Source organism: Ranitomeya imitator, chromosome 2 (assembly GCF_032444005.1).
Source record: "Ranitomeya imitator isolate aRanImi1 chromosome 2, aRanImi1.pri, whole genome shotgun sequence".
Taxonomy (NCBI): domain Eukaryota; kingdom Metazoa; phylum Chordata; class Amphibia; order Anura; family Dendrobatidae; genus Ranitomeya; species Ranitomeya imitator.
This window is the reverse complement of record NC_091283.1, coordinates 814,867,041-814,892,891: the sequence shown is the minus strand read 5'-3', so window position 1 is coordinate 814,892,891 and position 25,851 is coordinate 814,867,041. Positions and strand designations below refer to the sequence as shown.

General features: G+C 42.6%; 1 protein-coding gene across 2 annotated transcripts in view; it reads left to right on the top strand.

Moving 5' to 3' along the window:
• The window catches only part of JAKMIP3 (Janus kinase and microtubule interacting protein 3), a 146,111-nt gene that overhangs the window by 99,169 nt on the left and 21,091 nt on the right, over positions 1-25,851 (top strand). Inside the window, exons 12-19 of one of the 2 annotated variants that reach the window (XR_011318538.1) lie at positions 357-419; positions 625-723; positions 4,094-4,192; positions 4,277-4,336; positions 7,911-7,976; positions 12,194-12,262; positions 12,349-12,426; positions 14,303-14,506. Coding sequence is in view for 1 of the 2 variants with exons in the window: in XM_069753899.1 (XP_069610000.1) it covers positions 357-419; positions 625-723; positions 4,094-4,192; positions 4,277-4,330; positions 7,911-7,976; positions 12,194-12,262; positions 12,349-12,426; positions 14,303-14,506 (732 nt within the window). In the remaining variant the exon portion in view is untranslated. The remainder of the gene's footprint in view (positions 1-356; positions 420-624; positions 724-4,093; positions 4,193-4,276; positions 4,337-7,910; positions 7,977-12,193; positions 12,263-12,348; positions 12,427-14,302; positions 14,507-25,851) is intronic. The other variant, XM_069753899.1, reaches the window with a different exon arrangement.

Sequence of the window (25,851 nt, the reverse complement as noted above, 5' to 3'; positions counted from 1 at the left end):
CAAAGGAAATCCACTGGCATCCCGATTTTGGGTGCAAAGGTCGCAACTGCATTCATGTCCATACATCTAGGTCCATCCTGGTAGCATTACAGCAGTTTGATAGATATGCTAAGTGTACAATGATAAGATCTTAGGCCAATCCGTGGTGTCAAAAGTCACCTTTCCTCCTCCTTTTTTTGCTTTTGGATAAAAAGGAAATGTCTATAATTTCGCTTTTAGAAAAAATATTATTTATTCCCTGTAATAAAATCTCCCAGGATTGTGCTCAATAGCCCCCTCTAGAGGACTTCCTATGTATTGATTTTATATATTTATTTTATGCATTTTTTTTTTTTCTTCTTTTTTTCATTTACAAGGACATGAAATGGATAGAGGAGAAGCAAGCACTTTATAGACGAAACCAGGAACTCGTTGATAAAGTAAGATGTTTCATTTAATTACTATGTTCTTAGTTTCTAAATAACTACCCTTAATTTTAACTGTTTAATGTTATAGTCAATAATTTCTGCTAACTAGTTTATTATTATTTATACCATAAACCGGACGACGTTACAATAATAAGGGACCAATGTGTGTATGGATCGGGAAAATATATTGTAATTTACTCTTTTTATTCCATCATAGATTAAACAAATGGAGACCGATGAAGCCAAGCTCAAACACGATGTCCAAGATGCGAAAGACCAGAATGAACTTCTGGAGTTCAGGATCCTGGAGCTTGAAGTGAGAACTCTAGAAATGTGTTTATTGTTTATTTATTTTACATTTATTACAGTATGTAACAATAGAGGTTTTATTTATGTTTTTACTTCTTGGCTTAAGCTTAAAGCTAATGCATGTTCACACTCGGCGGTTTTTTTTTAGCGTTTTTTTCTGCAGAAAAAACTACTCTTGGCAGAAAAGAGACAGCTTCAAAAATGCAGGTTTTGTTGCGTTTTTTTTCCTGCGTTTTTCAGCATTCTAAAGTTCAGCTCTGCTTCCACCACAGAAGTATGAACACAGGTCACCATTCAAGACATTCATGATGTTCATGAAAAAATACACATACAAATGTAACAGCTGAGGGAGGTGAATTGGTCTGGAATAATTTACCTAACACACTGGCAGAGCATTGAGTTTCTAGGACACTGTTTACTTGTACACTTTGGTCTGCCATTGAGTTGCTCAGGCCTTTTTCAATCTCACACCTTGGTCAGCTGCAGGCATTGTTCAATCTCACACCTTGGTCAGCCACAGGTATTGTTCAATCTCACACCTTGGTCAGCTGCATGCATTGTTCAATCTCACACCTTGGTCAGCCACAGGCATTTTTCAATCTCACACCTTGGCCAGCTGCATGCATTGTTCAATCTCACTCCTTGGTCAGCCACAGGCATTGTTCAATCTCACACCTTGATAAACCACATGCATTGTTCAATCTCACACCTTGGTCAGCTGCATGCATTGTTCAATCTCACACCTTGGTCAGCCACAGGCATTGTTCAGTCTCACACCTTCGTCAGCTGCATGCATTGTTCAATCTCACACCTTGATCAGCCACATGCATTGTTCAATCTCACACCTTGGTCAGCTGCATGCATTGTTCAATCTCACTCCTTGGTCAGCCACAGGCATTGTTCAATCTCACACCTTGATCAGCCACAGGCATTGTTCAATCTCACACCTTGGTCAGCTACATGCATTGTTCAATCTCACACCTTGGTCAGCTGCAGGCATTGTTCAATCTCACACCTTGGTCAGCCACAGGCATTGTTCAATCTCACACCTTGGTCAGCCAATGTTTACCTTTTCCTCATCACTCAATCCCAACTGCCATCTGAGGTGACCAAGACAAGATGGTAAACATGGGAAAAATCACAAAAATAAATGGGTTTCACATACTGCTGTTTTTTCTTTTTGCACTTGAAAGAAACACTGCAAATACGCAGAAAAAAACACTGAAAGAAGTGACATGCTGCAGTGTTTTAAAAACACAACAGTTTTCCAAATCCTTCAGGAAAATAAAACCAATGATTGTGCATAAGATTTCTGTACTCTCATAGACTTTTCTGGTACTGTAATACACAGCTTAAAATTTGCATTAAAAACGTAACAAAATAAACGCTGCAAAAACACAACGTGTGAACATAGACTAAATGTCCTTTTTGCAATCTTACCAAATTCTGGATTTTCTGCATTATGTGTAGAAATATTTGGCAAAATATCAATACTTCTAATGGTTAATTGACTTGTAGCTTCAGCAGTAACTTTCCATGGTTATGTTTGTATCAGTCCTTGAAGTTGTCAACACATTTTATTTTGAGGTTACTTAAATGGATGCTATGAAGGTGAGTAGGTGACATGTTTTTGAAGTAAGTAGCAGTTACTGTTGGTAAAATGGAGAAACGTTACCCGTTACATCCCGGTCAGACGCCTCTCACTCAGTCAAACCAGGTCTCACACTTTGCACTGACGAGGGGCAGTACCCCGAAACACAGTGTCTGCAAATTGAGATTGTGGTTTTGGCTTTTATCTTAAGTCATGTGGCAAGGCTCGTTGGAGAGTCGTTACTGACTTTTAGGATTGTTGCTTCCAATAGGTGACACTAGAGTTCTAGTCCTCTTCCTCTCTGAAGAAACAATTTGCACGTTGGGGAAATGTAACATTACACTATGGCCTTTCAAATGAATGGATTTCTATAAACTGTAAAATGATAGTTGATCTTACAGACTGATTTTCCATTCTAATTCTTACATGGGGGGGTCTGTTATGCCTGCGTAGCAACTCGCTCAGGAAAATGGGTAAAACTCCAAACTGCAACTGAGATCCTGACTAAAGATGAGTGAATATTTAAAAAATCGGTTCCGATTATGAACGCCATATTTGCAATATTCGCCAAACATAGCCGAACACCATTGGAGTCAATAGGAGTACAAATGAGTGAATATGTTCGGAAACAATCATCAAACATAAAATCGGCACCATTATGGTACAAATATGGCGCATTTGGATTCGGCGATCGTTTTCCAATCATATTCACTCACCCCTATCCTGACCCCGCTGTCCCTAGTGGTTCTGTGTGAACAGAGATAATCCTATTCAGAGACTAGAACATGGCAACTCGAACCTATACTTCCTAAAAGGCCATTGAGCGCTTCATGTTCCTCCTAAGAACCGGAGGGCAGAGCAGAGTGCAAAATACCTACAGAAGGGGAAGTGTGCTGAAAAAGGAAAGATGCCAGAGCGAGTAGAATAAACCATGAAATACAAAATAAAGTATAAAGAACGTACTGTTAGATAATATGTCGTCTACTTCCTAAAAAACAGAAGGTATGTGCAGCGTAAAGTACAGAAACAGAAAAGAGAAAAATCTTAGCTGGAATTTCACTGACAGCAACAGAATGGCTGAACATCCAAATGAAACTATCACCAGCAGGAAATACCAGCAGGAAGAAGAGAAATAATATAAAGCTGCACCCGAAAGGTGATAGGGCAGACAATTGGAAACACATGTGTTATGCTTAACAGACAGCAGCCAGAATAGCAGGACCTAAACACCCGGAGAAAAGGTGTGTCTGCTGCGGCTCGGCGGAAAGAGAAGCTGACTACAAGACACAAGATCAAGGTTTTGAACCCAGGAGCATGCCAGGGTCCCATTGACCATCCTATATGAAGTCAATATATCCTTGTAGGACATATGGATTGGACTGGTCTCTCTCAGACAAGAGCTCTAAAGTGATTTAACGTCTATTGATCTTTAGACTATCATCAAATACTTGGTCAAATTAATATAGCTTCCAATATTTTGAGGAAAAGGTACTTTAATGTAAGCCTATGGCTGTGAGTATTTAATGAGTTTTCAAGTTTCAGCAAATTATATGATCATCTATACATAATCATCATATGGCCACAACAGAGTTTTCATCCTCTGCAACTAAACAATGAATAAAGAGTACAACAACTGTCAGAAGAACTCTCAAAAGCCAAAATACACCACAAAGTGTACAAAGAAATTGCAGAAGTTTCCTTTTTAAGGAAATCTGGAATACCCCTTTAACATGTACAGTATGTATTTATTTAGATGGTGAAGTAAAACTCTATCTTTTGCTTTTAGGAGAGAGAAAGGAGGTCACCTAACATTAATTTCCACCTTATTCCCTTTCCGGAAGGGAAGAGCCCCCTCCAGGTATATTGTGAAGCTGAAGGGGTGACGGTAAGTAACGTCTCAGGTGTAATCTTACTATGCAGGTAATATTACTATGAATATCCTTTATAGTGATAGTTCACTTCCTCTTAGGACATCATCGTTTCGGAGCTGATGAAGAAGCTGGACATTCTGGGGGATAACGCCGTAAGTGTATGTCCACTTTCTAAATTGCTGACTCTTTTGATACCATGGCAGGCGTGCACACCACATATCATCAGAGGGGGCTTCTAATAATTAGTACAGTCATATAGGTGCGGTGTCTAGACGGATGAGGCTATGGGGGGGGGGGGGGGCGACTGATCTGTGTGGCCGTCCATGTAATACAAGCAAAGGTCAGGGCCCACCAAAGCAGAATCTGCTTGTTGTTAGTGGCTCTCTGCTCTTGGTAAAATAGGGGGTTAGCTAATTTTTATTTTATAAATCAATAGTACACATAAAAATAAAAACTTTGTAATGTATCTCATTAGAGAAATCTGCTTCTTTCTCCTCCTGGACTGATCTTTCAGTCTTAAAATTCTTAGTTCATAGGTAAAATGTGTCTTCAGCGAATAGAGACTTTCCCATTACTGAGAGAGGAGATGACAGTTGGTGCTTACAAAGTTCTATGGAGAAGTGTAACTGTCATTTCAGAAGAACTTGCAGCACAATGTCTATGTGTTTCTCAAGCTCCTCCCTAGAATGTCTATGTGTTCCTCTAGCTCCTCCCTAGAATATCTGTGTGTTCCTCTAGCTGCTCCCTAGAATGTCTGTGTGTTCCTCTAGCTCCTCCCTAAAATGTCTATGTGTTCCTCTGTTATGATCAGGTGACCTTGGAGCAGCATGAAAACTTTCACTGGAGTAGGTGGTAACTATACTGACCGCAAACCCTGATCTTATCACTGCAACTAGAAGTAGCCGTGGGGTGTGCCTAACCAAACCTAGACACCTCGACACAGCCAGAGAACTAAATACCCCTAAAGATGGAAATAGGAATACTATCTTGCCTCAGAGCAGATCCCCAAAGGATAGGCAGCCCCCCACAAATAATGACTGTGAGTAGTAGAGGAAAAGACACACGCAGGCAGAAAACAGGAATAGCAAAAGAGGCCACTTCTAGCTAAATAGGAAAGGACAGGACAGGATACTAAGCGGTCAGTATTAAAATCCTTCCAAAAATATCCACTGCAGAAAATACAAAAAACTCCACCGCCTAGCTAAAGGTGTGGAGCGTATATCTGCAACTCCAGAGAATCTAACCAGACTGAGAAAACACTGACACAGTCTAAGCTGGACAATAGAAAAACAAATGAATAGTACTGAAATATAAGCACACTGCATGTGTGCCACAGAAAAAGAAACAGACACTTATCTTTGCTGAACTGGCAGCTAAGCAGGAGAGGCCAGGAGAGATCCAACACTTCACAAGAAACATTGACAACTGGCCAGGACTAAAGAGTCCTGCAAACCTCAATACCCCAGTCAGAATTGCAATCATCAGATACACCTGTCCAAGACTGCAGCCCAGGGATAACTGCATTACCATTTACAACCACCGGAGGGAGCCCAAAAGCAGAATTCACAACATTCCTCTATCTCCTCCCTAGATTGTCTGTGTGTTCCTCTAGCTCCTCCCTAGAATATCTGTGTGTTCCCCTAGCTCCTCCCTAGAATGTCTGTGTTCTTCTAGCTCCTCCCTAGAATGTCTATGTTCCTCTAGCTCCTCCTAAGAATATCTGTGTGTTCCTCTAGCTCCTCCCTAGAATGTCTGTGTCTTCCTCTAGCTCCTCCCTAGAATGTCTGTGTGTTCCTTTAGCTCCTCCCTAGAATGTCTGTGTTCCTCTAGCTTCTCTCTAGAATGTCAGTGATCCTCTAGCTCCTCCCTAGAATGTCAGTGTTCCTCTAGCTCCTCCCTAGAATGTCTGTGTCTTCCTCTAGCTCCTCCCTAGAATGTCTGTGTTCCTCTAGCTCCTCCCTAGAATGTCTGTGTGTTCCTCTAGTTCCTCCCTAGAATGTCTGTGTGTTCCTCTAGCTCCTCCCTAGAATGTCTGTGTTCCTCTAGTTCCAGCCTAGAATATCTGTGTGTGTTCCCCTAGCTCCTCCCTAGAATGTCTGTGTTCCTCTAGCTCCTCCCAAGAATGTCTGTGTTCCTCTAGCTCCTCCCTAGAATTTCTATGTTCCTCTAGCTCCTCCTAAGAATATCTGTGTGTTCCTCTAGCTCCTCCCTAGAATGTCTGTGTTCCTCTAGCTTCTCTCTAGAATGTCAGTGTTCCTCTAGCTCCTCCCTAGAATGTCTGTGTTCCTCTAGCTCCTCCCTAGAATTTCTATGTTCCTCTAGCTCCTCCTAAGAATATCTGTGTGTTCCTCTAGCTCCTCGCTAGAATGTCTGTGTGTTCCTCTAGCTTCTTTCTAGAATGTCAGTGTTCCTCTAGCTCCTCCCTAGAATGTCTGTGTCTTCCTCTAGCTCCTCCCTAGAATGTCTGTGTTCCTCTAGCTTCTCCCTAGAATGTCAGTGTGTTCCTCTAGCTCCTCCCTAGAATGTCTGTGTGTTCCTCTAGCTCCTCCCTAGAATGTCTGTGTGTTCCTTTACCTCCTCCCTAGAATGTCTGTGTCTTCCTCTAGCTCCTCCCTAGAATGTCTGTGTGTTCCTCTAGCTCCTCCCTAGAATGTCTGTGTGTTCCTCTAGCTCCTCCCTAGAATGTCTGTGTGTTCCTCTAGCTCCTCCCTAGAATGTCTGTGTGTTCCTCTAGCTCCTCCCTAGAATGTCTGTGTTCCTCTAGCTCCTCCCTAGAATGTCTGTGTGTTCCTCTAGCTCCTCCCTAGAATGTCTGTGTTCCTCTAGCTCCTCCCTAGAATTTCTATGTTCCTCTAGCTCCTCCCTAGAATGTCTGTGTGTTCCTCTAGCTCCTCCCTAGAATGTCTGTGTGTTCCTCTAGCTCCTCCCTAGAATGTCTGTGTGTTCCTCTAGCTCCTCCCTAGAATGTCTGTGTGTTCCTCTAGCTCCTCCCTAGAATGTCTCTGTGTTCCTCTAGCTCCTCCCTAGAATGTCTCCTTAAAATTTTAAAAGCACCAACTGTCATTTTTTAATCTCAGTATTAGGAGAATCTATCGTCATTAAATGCAGATTTTACAGATTTTACCCATGAATTGAGAATGAACGATCAGTCCAGGAGAGGAAAGAAGCAGATTTTCTGATCAGATATATTACAAAGTTGCTTAGCTTCATGTATATTATTGATTTATGCAATAAAAATTTAAACAATGGTCACACTTTATGCTAAAATTCTACCCAACATGAACAAATGTAATTCCAGGTGGCATTCAATGATTTTAGTCTAATATGTTAAGATCTAAAATTTTAGCATTTCAGACATTTAAGTAGAACTTTTAGCAACGAATGACATAAAACACATTTATCAAATGTAAAAAGCACAATGAATCATTGAAAATAATATTAGTTCTGCATAATAGCCCATCAGGTAAAAGCAGTTTTCATTCAACTCCACTGAATGGGTTTGTCAAGGATTAGAAATAAAAAAATATATACTTTTTTGATACTGTATTCTAGTTTCTTGAAACGGGTTGAGATCCAATACCAAACACAATCCATATAAAAAGTATTGCTGTTATTGGAAAAATAAAATATAGACTATTACTTTTTCCTAGTTCAGGACAACCCCTAATTTAGGTGTCGTGATTCTTTTATTTTTTACATGCTTTTAACTAATGTCATGTATTTTGGCTGCAGGGCTTAACCAATGAAGAGCAAGTGGTTGTAATTCAGGCTAGAACGGTCCTAAACTTGGCTGAAAAGGTAAATTATATACTACTTTTTTCTTGCTCAAGATGAGCGTGGGGACAAATGACTGTTTTAACGAAAAACATGATATTTCAGCATCCTACTGGCAGTCATTTATGCTATACTAGATGGTAGCCCGATTCTAACGCATCGGATATTCTAGAATATGTATGTAGTTTATTTATGAAGATTTTAGAATAATACATTGAATACACAGGATTCAGCCAACCCCGACCAATTAGCGAAGCGTGGTTCAAATCCCGCGCCAATTCACGGCCGGACTGCGCCTGTCACTGATTGTTCGCGGCCAGCCATGTAGTATATAACAGCCCATGCAGTAAATAGCACAGCCACGTAGTACATTGCACAGCCACATAGTATATTGCACAGCCACATAGTATATAGCACAGCCCATGGAGTATATAGCACAGCCCAAGGAGTATATAGCACAGCCCATGGAGTATATAACACAGCCCACGGAGTATATAGCACAGCCCATGGAGTATATAACACAGCCCAAGGAGTATATAGCACAGCCCATGGAGTATATAACACAGCCCACGGAGTATATAGCACAGCCCACGGAGTGTATAACAGCCCATGTAGCATATAACACAGCTCACGTAGTATATAACAGCCCACGCACGCAGTATATAACACAGCCCACGTAGTGTATAGCACAGCCCACGTAGTATATAACAGCCCATGTAGTGTATAACACAGCCACATAGTGTATAGCCCAGCCCACGTAGTATATAGCCCAGCCACATAGGATATTGCACAGCCACGTAGTATATTGCACAGCCACGTAGTATATTGCACAGCCCACATAGTATATTGCACAGCCCACGAAGTATATAACATAGCCCACGTAGTATATTGCACAGCCCACGTAGTATATAACATAGCCCACGTAGTATATTGCACAGCCCACGTAGTATATAGCAATGTGGGCATCATATCCCTGTTAAAAAAAAGAATTAAAATAAAAAATAGTTATATACTCACCTTCCGTTGGCCCCTGGATCCAGGCGAAGCGTTTACCGATGCTCCTCGCGCGGTCCGGTCCCAAGAGTGCATTGCGGTCTCACGAGATGATGACGTAGCAGTCTCGCGAGACCGCTACGTCATCATCTAGCGAGATCGCAATGCATGGAGCAGTCACAGGAGCATCGCGAGGAGCGGGAAAGGCCTGTTCTGGATCCGAGGGGCCGACGGACAGTGGGTTTATAATGATTTTTTATTTTTTTAATTATTTTTAACATTAGATCTTTTTACTATTGATGCTGCATATGGTCACACAAGGTTAATAGCAGCGTTAACAGAGTGCGTTACACTGCGGCATAACACGGTCCGTTAACGCTGCCATTAACCCTGTGTGAGCGCTGACTGGAGGGGAGTATTGAGCGGGCACTGACTGCGGGGAGTAAGGAGCGGCCATTTTGCCGCCGGAACGTGCCCAACGCTGATTGGTCGTGGCTGTTTTGCCGTGACCAATCAGCTACTTGGGATTTCCGTTACAGACAGACAGACAGAAAGACAGACAGACAGAGAGAAAGACGGAAGTGGACCGTAGACAGTTATATAGTAGACTAGATGGTGGCCCGATTCTAACGCATCGGGTATTCTAGAATATGCATGTCCTCGTAGTATATTGCCCAGTCACGTAGTATATTGCCCAGCCACGTAGTATATTGCCCAGCCACGTAGCATATTGCCCAGCTACGTAGTATATTGCCCAACCACGTAGTATATTGCCCAGTCACGTAGTATATTGCCCAGCCACGTAGTATATTGCCCAGCCACGTAGTATATTGCCCAGTGACGTAGTATATTTCCCAGTCACGTAGTATATTGCCCAGCCACGTAGTATATTGCCCAGTGACGTAGTATATTTCCCAGTCACGTAGTATATTGCACAGCCACGTAGTATATTGCCCAGTGACGTAGTATATTGCCCAGCCACGTAGTATATTGCCCAGCTACGTAGTATATTGCCCAGTGACGTAGTATATTGCCCAGCCACATAGTATATTGCACAGCCACGTGGTATATTGCCCAGTCACGTAGTATATTGCACAGCCACGTAGTATATTGCCCAGTGATGTAGTATATTGCCCAGTGACGTAGTATATTGCCCAGCCACGTAGTATATTGCCCAGTCACGTAGTATATTGCCCAGCCATGTAGTATATTGCCCAGCCACGTAGTATATTGCCCAGCTACGTAGTATATTGCCCAGCCACGTAGTATATTGCCCAGCCACGTAGTATATTGCCCAGTGACGTAGTATATTTCCCAGTCAGGTAGTATATTGCACAGCCACGTAGTATATTGCCCAGTGATGTAGTATATTGCCCAGTGACGTAGTATATTGCACAGCCACGTAGTGTATTGCCCAGTGACGTAGTATATTGCCCAGCCACATAGTATATTGCCCAGTCACGTAGTATATTGCCCAGCCATGTAGTATATTGCCCAGCCACATAGTATATTGCCCAGCTACGTAGTATATTGCCCAACCACGTAGTATATTGCCCAGTCACGTAGTATATTGCCCAGCCACATAGTATATTGCCCAGCCACGTAATATATTGCCCAGTGACGTAGTATATTGCCCAGCCACATAGTATATTGTACAGCCATGTAGTATATTGCCCAGTCACGTAGTATATTGCCCAGCCATGTAGTATATTGCCCAGTGATGTAGTATATTGCCCAGTGACGTAGTATATTGCCCAGGCACGTAGTATATTGCTCAGTGACGTAGTATATTGCCCAGCCACGTAGTATATTGCCCAGTCACGTAGTATATTGCCCAAACATGTAGTATATTGCCAAGTCACGTAGTATATTGCCCAGTGACGTAGTATATTGCCCAGTCACGTAGTATATTGCCCAGGCACGTAGTATATTGCCCAGTGACGTAGTATATTGCCCAGTGACGTAGTATATTGCCCAGTCACGTAGTATATTGCCCAGCTACATAGTATATTGCCCAACCATGTAGTATATTGCCAAGTCACGTAGTATATTGCCCAGCTACGTAGTATATTGCCAAGCCACGTAGTATATTGCCCAGCTACGTAGTATATTGCCAAGCCACGTAGTATATTGCCCAGGCACGTAGTATATTGCCCAGTGACATAGTATATTGCCCAGCCACGTAGTATGTTGCCCAGTCACGTAGTATGTTGCCCAGTCACGTAGTATATTGCCCAGCCACGTAGTATATTGCCCAGTGACGTAGTATATTGCCCAGCCACATAGTATATAGCAGAGCCACGTAGTATATTGCCCAGCGACGAAGTATATTGTCCAGCCACATAGTATATTGCCCAGCCATATAGTATATAGCAGAGCCACGTAGTATATTGCCCAGCACAGAGCCACGTACTATAGAGACTTAAAAAAAACAAAACATATACTCACCTACCTTCCGAAGGCCCCTTGAAGTCCTGCTATACTCACCATCCGCCGCCTTTCCCGCTCCTCGCCACGCTCCCGGGACCGCTCCATTTCAAGCGTCAGCTTCCGGTCCCAGGGCTGGTGTGAGCAGGACCTATGATGACGTCACGGTCACATGACCGTGACTTCACGGCAGGTCCTTGTCGCACACCAGCCCTGGGACCGGAAGCTGCCGCTTGCAATGGATCGGTCCCGGGAGCGTGGCGAGGAGCGGGAAAGGCGGTGGATGGTGAGTATAGCAGATTTTTTGTTTTTTTTATTATTTTTAACATGACATATTTTTACTATTGATGCTGCATAGGCAGCATCAATAGTAAATAGTTGGGGACACACAGGGTTAATAGCAGCGGTAACGGAGTGCGTTACATCGCGGGCCGTTACCCTGTGTGAGCGGAGACTGGAAGGGATTACGGAGCGGGCGCCGGGCAGTGAGTGCAGGGGAGTAGGGGAGGGACTAATCGGACTGTGCCCGTCGCTGATTGGTCGCGGCAGCCATGACAGGCAGCTGCCGAGACCAATCAGCGAATGAATAACTGTGACAGAAGGACAGACAGACGGAAGTGACCCTTAGACAATTATATAGATGTGTCTATGGTGTGGCCACCTACTGGTAATGATGTGAACTACAGTCTGTCAAAAGTTTTCCTAGCATGTCACGATATTTTATTTGTATAGTGAGAAAGTGAAATTTGGAGATTGATGAGGAGTGGACACATTTGTATTTGTCTTGTTATTTGGCTGTAATATTTATCCTCTTCTTCTAGTGGCTGCAGCAAATAGAGGTGACGGAGTCTGCTCTACAGCAGAAGATGGTGGACCTGGAGAATGAGAAAGTAAGATGCGTCTTTCAGAACTGCAGATATGTTGAGATGCGGATGATTTCATCTTCTACAGTCTCATTGTTGGTTGTCCAATATAGGAGCTGTTTACCAGACAGAAGGGATATTTGGACGAAGAACTTGACTTCAGGAAGAAGTCATTGGATCAGGCTCACAAGGTGACTGCGACATTGAACGATTAGATTTTCTTTTGCCAATGTTCCTGGTTTGATGTAAACTTATATGACAGCAGTGTACACTACAATCACTATTGGTTTAAAGAAGTTTAACATTTTATGTTATTTTCTTAATTATCAAGATTTATGAGCTCCAATTCTCTAATTCTAATTATTATTATTCTGTATACACGTTATGTAGTAAGCTCTGCTCTGTAGTTACTGTTAATGCTGCCCCCCCCCCATCCCGGTATTGAGGAATATTACCACAATACCAAGTGCCGCCCTTTATATTTTGCCGCCCTAGGCACCAGCCCTGCTGCATATATATATATAGTGAGGCTAAATTCTGCATAATAAAAAAAATACAATCTTCCATTAATATAGCGAATAAATAATTATCACATAATCCTGGACCTAAACTTTATATTATGTGGTCTATAAGCAAAAAAAAAAAAAAAAAGAAAGGTGATAAAAAAATGTTTTATTTAGTTTTAAAAGACAATTAAGTGTATTTTCATGCAGACGACAATATCAAAGCACTATTAAATATCATTACATGCTTAATACTTAAAATAAGGTGATATATAACAAGCCCAAACTGAAAACTATAATTCAAAATTTTTCCAGCATGCTCACAACCACCATGGAGGGAGACTTATTACAGGAGAAGTATCACACTGGATACATCTAGGACACTCCCACAACTAGCATAATACAGACCAAAACGGAGTACAAGTCCATACTAAAATACCAATTTTATTGAATACAAATAAATAAAAAATCCAATATCAATTACATATAAACAATGAGTATACAAAAAGTAGCAAGCAAAAGAAACAGTGACGGTAGCACAGATGGAAAACCAGCGCAGAGAAAAACTGATGCCACATGTATAGATAAAGTGCCTAGTGCAAAAATATATATATAGAGCCAGGGAGAGGAGGTCAGGGGGTATAAGGCCTCGTAAAATAATCAGAAATCCATGTGGACCTACACAGAGCCCTGTACACAGGCTCAAATCAATCACAAAAGTCAGTGATTGCACCCAAATCCCCCTTACATCCTTACCCCTGGAGCTGGCACTCAGAGATGATCCACGCGGCCGCCCCCTGACGAAGCTGACGCGAAACGCGCGTTGGGGCTGCAGGGTGGATCATCTCTGAGTGCCAGCTCCAGGGGTAAGGATGTAAGGGGGATTTGGGTGCAATCACTGACTTTTGTGATTGATTTGAGCCTGTGTACAGGGCTCTGTGTAGGTCCACATGGATTTCTGATTATTTTACGAGGCCTTATACCCCCTGACCTCCTCTCCCTGGCTCTATATATATATATTTTTGCACTAGGCACTTTATCTATACATGTGGCATCAGTTTTTCTCCGCGCTGGTTTTCCATCTGTGCTACCGTCACTGTTTCTTATGCTTGCAACCTTTTGTTATACTCATTGTTTATATGTAATTGATATTGGATTTTTTATTTATTTGTATTCAATAAAATTGGTATTTTAGTATGGACTTGTACTCCGTTTTGGTCTGTATTATTAAAATAAGGTGAACCTGCAGAGTTTATCAAGCAATAGAGGTTACAGGAATACTTATTCGGCATAAGAAAGAAACCACAGCATGCCGAGGGTGTATCAAATGATTAAATCACGAGTCGATAGGTGTGTGTGAAACATTGGACTGCACTCAGATGTCATCCGAGTGCAGTCCGACATCCACGGACACAGGCAATGCAGGAGATGGAGAAATTAAGTTCTCCGTACCTGTGATACGATTCTCTCAGGAGCGAGAATCGGATCACACTCAGATGACAGTCATTAGCATCATCATCAACCCACACGAGAGGTTATGCAGCCATTTTTTTGTCTTTACTAGAACATCTTGGAGCTGGAAGCCATGCTGTACGATGCATTGCAGCAAGAGGCCGGAGCCAAGATGTCTCAGCTTCTTTCTGACGAAGAACAGGAGAAGCTGAAGTGCGCGGTGGAGCAGTGGAAGCGACAAGTGATGAGCGAACTCCGGGAAAGGGACGCCCAGATCCTGCGGGAGCGAATGGAGATCATTCAGCATGCACAGCAGGTATAAAGACGTCCATGGGGATGGGGCGACAAGCAGATACAGATAACGGCAACCTATGAAAATCGTGTAGAACGCGTGCATGGATCCAAGGGCTTCTAATCTTTATTTGGAGTCTAGAATACTCTCTAATGTTTCAGAAAGAGAAATACCGTGACAAGCCAGAATCAAAGGTCTACCTGCAGATTCCATCATGGTTGCACATGTGCAGTAAATATCATTGGTCAGGGCCATTCCAGGTTAAACCCTTGGAGCCAGATGGTATACACTTGCGGTGCAAGAATTATGTCTGTAGCATCCAGTGCTGTAAATGCAAATGCATGTCCGAGTCCTGTAATAAGGAAAAAAAAAAACGGACAATAAAAATGTACTAATGTTTTTCGAGAAAAAATCCAAATAAGAAAAAAAACTTTATCGTTTCAACCTGTACTACAAAATTATGCTGAATAAATAATATTGTCAGAAAAGTTGTGTTTTGTCCATACCCATAGAGAGAGTTAGGCCACGTTCATACGTTCAGTATTTCTGTATTTATCACCCACTCCTGGTTTTTGGCTTATAAATACTGATGTAAAATACTGACCAAATACCGAACGTGTGAAGGTGGCCTGATTGTTATGTACCGAAATGGCCCCGACGTAAATAACATCTCATTCTGAAAATAAAAGGCCTCATAAAGCTTGATTTAAAAAAAAAAGAAAGCAATCAAAAAAACAGATGATTTTAAAATAATTATTTTTTTGTAGATTGTGCAGAAGTCATAGAATCTGAGACATTATGTTAATTTGATATTGGCGTAATTGTAACAACACGCAGTAAAACGTTACCGAGCAATATCTGGAAAAAGAAAAACAGTGTCAGAATTGCTGTTTTTTTTTTTTTTTAATTCATCCTCCTCCAAAAACAGAGAATAAAAGTTAATCAATAGGTCGTCTTATGAACCAAAAATGGCGCCGATTTAAACAAAAACTTGTCCCTCAAAATATACGGTAAGCTCTCACTGAAGCAGTATCGAAGGTAAAACAAACGTTGTGGCTCAGAACTCGGCAAAAAAGAAATAAAAGTGCTGGAAAGATTGTGCAAAAGTTGTAAAACAGTAAAAGAAAGGCTATTGGGGATGACTGTAACCAGAAGGATGCCCAAAACGTTAACATGACATTTTTACCTGATGCTGTAAAAACTAAATCCCTCCAAAAATTGCCAAAATTGCTTTTTTTTTTTAAACAACCCCCTAAAAAAATAACATATTCAATAAATATTTATCCCAAAACCGTGACATTTAAAAAACCCAGACATGTCGTTAAATAGGCTAATGAAAAAAAAAAAAAAAACTTTATTTTTCAGAGTGTGGGGATGACAGAATGAAAAAAAAAAATTGGAATTTTAAGGGGTTAGTTCAGTAAACTCAATAATCTAAATCGCTCAATGGGGTTGCCCAGAATTGCAAAAATTTGTCTGTAACTTGTTCAGTAGAAGCACCTCTCTTGTCCTTGGACTATTGCTGGTATGACAGGTCAACTCTATTCACTTCAGTCTGCAAGACCCGGCCTGTGGACAAGAGTGGCGCTGTTTCAGGACAGAAAGCACACCCTGGCATAAAAGGGAATCTGTCACTAAGTTTTTGCTACCTCATCTGAGAGCAGCATAATGTAGGAAGAGATCCTGATTCCAGCGATGTATGACTTAGCTTACTGGGTGCAGCACTTGTGATACAATCAGAGTTTTAGATGTAGCATGTAGCAGAGCTTAGAAAGCTGCTCCAGCCCAAACCACGTTTGTTTGATGCTAATAAGTGCTGCGGGCGGAGTTGGACCAAGACTGACAATCTTCGAAACAACAGCACACAGCCTAAGGCTGGCGTCACACTAGCGAGTTTTACGGACGTATGAGCGCATTAAATACGTCCGTAAAACACGCATTACACACGACCCAATGATTCTCAATGGGTCAGGTCCTATCAGCCGTATATTACGCATCTGTATTATATGGTCTTCTACGGCCGTACAAAATCGCAGCATGCTGCGTTTGTCACCATATTGCGCAAAAAAAATGCCAATGAAAGTCTATGGAAGCCAGCAAAATACGGATCACACACGGACCAGCAGTGTGACTTGCGAGAAATACGCAGCGGTGTTGAAGAGAAAAGTCGGCAATTCAGTGCGGTGTACAGTAAAATCACACTGACAGCTTACAGTAGAATAGGTAGAATAAATGTGTACACATAGAATAGATATATATATATATATATATATATGTGTGTCAGTGAGACACCTATATATATATATATTAACATTTCATACAGCGCTAGATAGCTTTAAAGCCGGTAATTAAATTGCCGGCTTTTGCTTTCTCCTTCCTAAACCCGACATGATATGAGACATGGTTACATACAGTAAACCATCTCATATCACCATTTTTTTTGCATATTCCACACTACTAATGTTAGTAGTGTGTATGTGCAAAATTTGGCCGTTCTAGCTATTAAATTAAAGGGTGAAATGGCTGAAAAAATTGGCGTGGGCTCCCGCACAATTTTCTCTGCCAGAGTAGTAAAGCCAGTGACTGAGGGCAGATATTAATAGCCTGGAGAGGGTCCACGGTTATAGGACTCCCCCCCCCCCCTGGCTAAAAACATCTGCCCCCAGCCACCCCAGAAAAGGCACATCTGGAAGATGCACCTATTCTGGCACTTGGCCACTCTCTTCCCATTCCTGTGTAGCGGTGGGATATGTGTTATGTCTGCTAATGAAAGGTGTAATGAAGGCAATCCAGAGACACAGTGTGCCTAGCGATCCGAGCGCACACAGAGATCTGACAAATACCAAAAAACAAAAGAACGAGCTCTGAGACGTGGAAACTCTGTAGACTGCACACCTGATCCTATCCTAAACACAACTAATAGCGGCTGTGGATTGCGCCTAGCAACTACCTATGCAACTCGGCACAGCCTAAGAAACTAGCTAGCCTGAAGATAGAAAAATAGGCCTGACTTGCCCCCAGAGAAATACCCCAAAGGAAAAGGCAGCCCCCCACATATAATGACTGTGAGTAAGATGAAAAGACAAAACGTAGGGATGAAATAGATTCAGCAAAGTGGGGCCAGATAATCTTAGACAGAGCGAGGATAGTAAAGCGAACTTTGCAGTCTACAAAAAACCCTAAAGCAAAAACCACGCAAAGGGGGAAAAAAAGACCCACCGTGCCGAACTAACGGCACGGCGGTACACCATTTGCTTCTCAGAGCTACCAGCAAAACAAAAGACAAGCTGGACAGAAAAAAAGAAACAAAATAGCAAAAAAGCACTTAGCTATACAGAGCAGCAGGTCACAGGAACAATCAGGAGAAGCTCAGATCCAACACTGGAACATTGACAAGGAGCAGGGATAGCAGCATCAGGCGGAGTTAAGTAACGAAGCAGTTAACGAGCTCACCAGAACACCTGAGGAAGGAAGCTCAGAAGCTGCAGTACCACTTGTGACCACAGGAGTGAATTCAGCCACAGAATTCACAACAGTACCCCCCCCTTGAGGAGGGGTCACCGAACCCTCACCAGAGCCCCCAGGCCGACCAGGATGAGCCGCATGAAAGGCACGAACAAGATCGGGAGCATGAACATCAGAGGCAAAAACCCAGGAATTATCTTCCTGAGCATAACCCTTCCATTTAACCAGATACTGGAGTTTCCGTCTAGAAACACGAGAATCCAAAATCTTCTCCACAATATACTCCAATTCCCCCTCCACCAAAACCGGGGCAGGAGGCTCAACAGATGGAACCATAGGTGCCACGTATCTCCGCAACAACGACCTATGGAATACATTATGTATGGAAAAGGAGTCTGGGAGGGTCAAACGAAAAGACACAGGATTGAGAACCTCAGAAATCCTATACGGACCAATAAAACGAGGTTTAAATTTAGGAGAGGAAACCTTCATAGGAATATGACGAGAAGATAACCAAACCAGATCCCCAACACGAAGTCGGGGACCCACACGGCGTCTGCGATTAGCGAAAAGTTGAGCCTTTTCCTGGGACAAGGTCAAATTGTCCACTACCTGAGTCCAGATCTGCTGCAACCTGTCCACCACAGAATCCACACCAGGACAGTCCGAAGACTCAACCTGTCCTGAAGAGAAACGAGGATGGAACCCAGAATTGCAAAAAAATGGAGAAACCAAGGTAGCCGAGCTGGCCCGATTATTAAGGGCGAACTCAGCCAACGGCAAAAAGGACACCCAATCATCCTGGTCAGCAGAAACAAAACATCTCAGATATGTTTCCAAGGTCTGATTGGTTCGTTCGGTCTGGCCATTAGTCTGAGGATGGAAAGCCGAGGAAAAGGATAGGTCAATGCCCATCCTACCACAAAAGGCTCGCCAAAACCTTGAAACAAACTGGGAACCTCTGTCAGAAACAATATTTTCAGGAATGCCATGCAACCGAACCACATGCTGAAAGAACAAAGGCACCAAATCAGAGGAGGAAGGCAATTTAGCCAAGGGCACCAGATGGACCATTTTAGAAAAGCGATCACAGACCACCCAAATGACTGACATCTTTTGAGAAACGGGAAGGTCAGAAATGAAATCCATCGAAATATGTGTCCAAGGCCTCTTTGGGACCGGCAAGGGCAAAAGCAACCCACTGGCACGAGAACAGCAGGGCTTAGCCCTAGCACAAATCCCACAGGACTGCACAAAAGTACGTACATCCCGTGACAGAGATGGCCACCAGAAGGATCTAGCCACTAACTCTCTGGTACCAAAGATTCCAGGATGACCAGCCAACACCGAACAATGAAGTTCAGAGATAAGTTTATTAGTCCACCTATCAGGGACGAACAGTTTCTCCGCTGGACAACGATCAGGTTTATTCGCCTGAAATTTTTGCAGCACCCGCCGCAAATCAGGGGAGATGGCAGACACAATGACTCCTTCCTTGAGGATACCCGCTGGCTCAGATAAACCCGGAGAGTCGGGCACAAAACTCCTAGACAGAGCATCCGCCTTCACATTTTTAGAGCCCGGAAGGTACGAAATCACAAAGTCGAAGCGGGCAAAAAATAACGACCAACGGGCCTGTCTAGGATTCAAGCGCTTGGCAGACTCGAGATAAGTCAAGTTCTTATGATCAGTCAATACCACCACGCGATGCTTGGCTCCTTCAAGCCAATGGCGCCATTCCTCGAATGCCCACTTCATGGCCAGCAACTCTCGGTTGCCCACATCATAATTACGCTCAGCGGGCGAAAACTTCCTGGAAAAGAAAGCACATGGTTTCATCACTGAGCAATCAGAACCTCTCTGTGACAAAACCGCCCCTGCTCCAATCTCAGAAGCATCAACCTCGACCTGGAACGGAAGAGAAACATCTGGCTGACACAACACAGGGGCAGAACAAAAACGACGCTTCAACTCCTGAAAAGCTTCCACAGCAGCAGAAGACCAATTAACCAAATCAGCACCCTTCTTGGTCAAATCGGTCAATGGTTTGGCAATGCTAGAAAAATTACAGATGAAGCGACGATAAAAATTAGCAAAGCCCAGGAACTTTTGCAGACTTTTCAGAGATGTCGGCTGAATCCAATCCTGGATGGCTTGGACCTTAACTGGATCCATCTCGATAGTAGAAGGGGTAAAGATGAACCCCAAAAATGAAACTTTCTGCACACCGAAGAGACACTTTGATCCCTTCACAAACAAAGAATTAGCACGCAGGACCTGAAAAACCATTCTGACCTGCTTCACATGAGACTCCCAATCATCTGAGAAGATCAAAATGTCATCCAAGTAAACAATCAGGAATTTATCCAGATACTCACGAAAGATGTCATGCATAAAAGACTGAAACACAGATGGAGCATTGGCAAGTCCGAACGGCATCACTAGATACTCAAAATGACCCTCGGGCGTATTGAATGCAGTTTTCCATTCATCTCCTTGCCTGATTCTCACCAGATTATACGCACCACAAAGATCTATCTTAGTGAACCAACTAGCCCCCTTAATCCGAGCAAACAAGTCAGATAACAATGGCAAGGGATACTGAAATTTAACAGTGATCTTATTAAGAAGGCGGTAATCAATACACGGTCTCAGCGAACCATCCTTCTTGGCTACAAAGAAGAACCCTGCTCCCAGTGGTGATGACGATGGGCGAATATGTCCCTTCTCCAGGGATTCCTTCACATAACTGCGCATAGCGGCGTGTTCAGGCACGGATAAATTAAATAATCGACCTTTAGGGAATTTACTACCAGGAATCAAATTGATAGCACAATCACAATCCCTATGCGGAGGTAGGGCATCGGACTTGGGCTCTTCAAATACATCCTGATAATCAGACAAGAACTCTGGGACCTCAGAAGGGGTGGATGACGAAATCGACAAAAATGGAACATCACCATGTACCCCCTGACAACCCCAGCTGGACACCGACATGGAATTCCAATCCAATACTGGATTATGGGTTTGTAGCCATGGCAACCCCAACACGACCACATCATGCAGATTATGCAACACCAGAAAGCGAATAACTTCCTGATGTGCAGGAGCCATGCACATGGTCAGCTGGGCCCAGGACTGAGGTTTATTCTTGGCCAAAGGTGTAGCATCAATTCCTCTCAATGGAATAGGACACCGCAAAGGCTCCAAGAAAAACCCACAACGTTTAGCATAATCCAAATCCATCAGATTCAGGGCAGCGCCTGAATCCACAAACGCCATGACAGAAAACGACGACAAAGAGCATATCAGGGTAATGGACAGAAGGAATTTGGACTGTACAGTACCAATGACGGCAGACCTAGCGGACCGCTTAGTGCGCTTAGGACAATCAGAAATAGCATGAGTGGAATCACCACAGTAGAAACACAGCCCATTCAGACGTCTGTATTCTTGCCGTTCAACTCTGGTCATAGTCCTATTGCACTGCATAGGCTCAGGTTTAACCTCAGGCAATACCGCCAAATGGTGCACAGATTTACGCTCGCGCAAGCGTCGACCGATCTGAATGGCCAAAGACAAAGACTCATTCAAACCAGCAGGCATAGGAAATCCCACCATGACATCCTTAAGAGCCTCAGAGAGACCCTTTCTGAACAAAGCTGCCAGCGAAGATTCATTCCACTGAGTGAGAACTGACCATTTCCTAAATTTCTGACAATATACTTCTATATCATCCTGACCCTGGCACAAAGCCAGCAAATTTTTCTCAGCCTGATCCACTGAATTAGGCTCATCGTACAGTAATCCGAGCGCCAGGAAAAACGCATCGACACTACTCAATGCAGGGTCTCCTGGCGCAAGAGAAAATGCCCAGTCTTGAGGGTCGCCGCGCAAAAAAGAAATAATAATCAAAACCTGTTGAATAGGATTACCAGAAGAATGAGGTTTCAATGCCAGAAATAGCTTACAATTATTTTTGAAACTTAGAAACTTAGTTCTATCTCCAAAAAACAAATCAGGAATAGGAATTCTTGGTTCTAACATAGATTTCTGATCAATAGTATCTTGAATCTTTTGTACATTTATAACGAGATTATCCATTGAAGAGCACAGACTCTGAATATCCATGTCCACACCTGTGTCCAGAATCACCCAAATGTCTAGGGGAAAAAAAAAATGAACACAGAGCAGAGAGAAAAAAAAAAAATGGTGTCAGAACTTTTTCTTTCCCTCTATTGAGAATCATTAGACGGCTCCTTGTACTGTTATGTCTGCTAATGAAAGGTGTAATGAAGGCAATCCAGAGACACAGTGTGCCTAGCGATCCGAGCGCACACAGAGATCTGACAAATACCAAAAAACAAAAGAACGAGCTCTGAGACGTGGAAACTCTGTAGACTGCACACCTGATCCTATCCTAAACACAACTAATAGCGGCTGTGGATTGCGCCTAGCAACTACCTATGCAACTCGGCACAGCCTAAGAAACTAGCTAGCCTGAAGATAGAAAAATAGGCCTGACTTGCCCCCAGAGAAATACCCCAAAGGAAAAGGCAGCCCCCCACATATAATGACTGTGAGTAAGATGAAAAGACAAAACGTAGGGATGAAATAGATTCAGCAAAGTGGGGCCCGATAATCTTAGACAGAGCGAGGATAGTAAAGCGAACTTTGCAGTCTACAAAAAACCCTAAAGCAAAAACCACGCAAAGGGGGCAAAAAAGACCCACCGTGCCGAACTAACGGCATGGCGGTACACCCTTTGCTTCTCAGAGCTACCAGCAAAACAAAAGACAAGCTGGACAGAAAAAAAGCAACAAAATAGCAAAAAAGCACTTAGCTATACAGAGCAGCAGGTCACAGGAACAATCAGGAGAAGCTCAGATCCAACACTGGAACATTGACAAGGAGCAGGGATAGCAGCATCAGGCGGAGTTAAGTAACGAAGCAGTTAACGAGCTCACCAGAACACCTGAGGAAGGAAGCTCAGAAGCTGCAGTACCACTTGTGACCACAGGAGTGAATTCAGCCACAGAATTCACAACAGATATGGGGTAATGAAGGGTTAATGCCACCTTGCTATTGTAAGGTGACATTAAGCCTAATTAATAATGGAGAGGCGTCAATTATGACACCTATCCATTATTAATCCAATTGCATGAAATGGTTAAAAAAACACACACACAATATTGCAAAGTATTTTAATGAAATAAACACACAGGTTGTTGTAATATTTTATTCCACTCTAACATAGTAACATAGTAACATAGTTAGTAAGGCCGAAAAAAGACATTTGTCCATCCAGTTCAGCCTATATTCCATCATAATAAATACCCAGATCTACGTCCTTCTACAGAACCTAATAATTGTATGATACAATATTGTTCTGCTCCAGGAAGACATCCAGGCCTCTCTTGAACCCCTCGACTGAGTTCGCCATCACCACCTCCTCAGGCAAGCAATTCCAGATTCTCACTGCCCTAACAGTAAAGAATCCTCTTCTATGTTGGTGGAAAAACCTTCTCTCCTCCAGACGCAAAGAATGCCCCCTTGTGCCCGTCACCTTCCTTGGTATAAACAGATCCTCAGCGAGATATTTGTATTGTCCCCTTATATACTTATACATGGTTATTAGATCGCCCCTCAGTCGTCTTTTTTCTAGACTAAATAATCCTAATTTCGCTAATCTATCTGGGTATTGTAGTTCTCCCATCCCCTTTATTAATTTTGTTGCCCTCCTTTGTACTCTCTCTAGTTCCATTATATCCTTCCTGAGCACCGGTGCCCAAAACTGGACACAGTACTCCATGTGCGGTCTAACTAGGGATTTGTACAGAGGCAGTATAATGCTCTCATCATGTGTATCCAGACCTCTTTTAATGCACCCCATGATCCTGTTTGCCTTGGCAGCTGCTGCCTGGCACTGGCTGCTCCAGGTAAGTTTATCATTAACTAGGATCCCCAAGTCCTTCTCCCTGTCAGATTTACCCAGTGGTTTCCCGTTCAGTGTGTAATGGTGATATTGATTCCCTCTTCCCATGTGTATAACCTTACATTTATCATTGTTAAACCTCATCTGCCACCTTTCAGCCCAAGTTTCCAACTTATCCAGATCCATCTGTAGCAGAATACTATCTTCTCTTGTATTAACTGCTTTACATAGTTTTGTATCATCTGCAAATATCGATATTTTACTGTGTAAACCTTCTACCAGATCATTAATGAATATGTTGAAGAGAACAGGTCCCAATACTGACCCCTGCGGTACCCCACTGGTCACAGCGACCCAGTTAGAGACTATACCATTTATAACCACCCTCTGCTTTCTATCACTAAGCCAGTTACTAACCCATTTACACACATTTTCCCCCAGACCAAGCATTCTCATTTTGTGTACCAACCTCTTGTGCGGCACGGTATCAAACGCTTTGGAAAAATCGAGATATACCACGTCCAATGACTCACCGTGGTCCAGTCTATAGCTTACCTCTTCATAAAAACTGATTAGATTGGTTTGACAGGAGCGATTTCTCATAAACCCATGCTGATATGGAGTTAAACAGTTATTCTCATTGAGATAATCCAGAATAACATCCCTCAGAAACCCTTCAAATATTTTACCAACAATAGAGGTTAGACTTACTGGCCTATAATTTCCAGGTTCACTTTTAGAGCCCTTTTTGAATATTGGCACCACATTTGCTATGCGCCAGTCCTGCGGAACAGACCCTGTCGCTATAGAGTCACTAAAAATAAGAAATAATGGTTTATCTATTACATTACTTAGTTCTCTTAGTACTCGTGGGTGTATGCCATCCGGACCCGGAGATTTATCTATTTTAATCTTATTTAGCCGGTTTCGCACCTCTTCTTGGGTTAGATTGGTGACCCTTAATATAGGGTTTTCATTGTTTCTTGGGATTTCACCTAGCATTTCATTTTCCACCGTGAATACCGTGGAGAAGAAGGTGTTTAATATGTTAGCTTTTTCCTCGTCATCTACAACCATTCTTTCCTCACTATTTTTTAAGGGGCCTACATTTTCAGTTTTTATTCTTTTACTATTGATATAGTTGAAGAACAGTTTGGGATTAGTTTTACTCTCCTTAGCAATGTGCTTCTCTGTTTCCTTTTTGGCAGCTTTAATTAGTTTTTTAGATAAAGTATTTTTCTCCCTATAGTTTTTTAGAGCTTCAATGGTGCCATCCTGCTTTAGTAGTGCAAATGCTTTCTTTTTACTGTTAATTGCCTGTCTTACTTCTTTGTTTAGCCACATTGGGTTTTTCCTATTTCTAGTCCTTTTATTCCCACAAGGTATAAACCGCTTACACTGCCTATTTAGGATGTTCTTAAACATTTCCCATTTATTATCTGTATTCTCATTTCTGAGGATATTGTCCCAGTCTACCAGATTAAGGGCATCTCTAAGCTGTTCAAACTTTGCCTTCCTAAAGTTCAATGTTTTTGTGACTCCCTGACAAGTCCCCCTAGTGAAAGACAGGTGAAACTGCACAATATTGTGGTCGCTATTTCCTAAATGCCCAACCACCTGCAGATTTGTTATTCTGTCAGGTCTATTAGATAGTATTAGGTCTAAAAGTGCTGCTCCTCTGGTTGGATTCTGCACCAATTGTGAAAGATAATTTTTCTTGGTTATTAGCAGAAACCTGTTGCCTTTATGCGTTTCACAGGTTTCTGTTTCCCAGTTAATATCCGGGTAGTTAAAGTCCCCCATAACCAGGACCTCATTATGGGTTGCAGCTTCATCTATCTGCTTTAGAAGTAGACTTTCCATGGTTTCTGTTATATTTGGGGGTTTGTAACAGACCCCAATGAGAATTTTGTTACCATTTTTCCCTCCATGAATTTCAACCCATATGGACTCGACATCCTCATTCCCT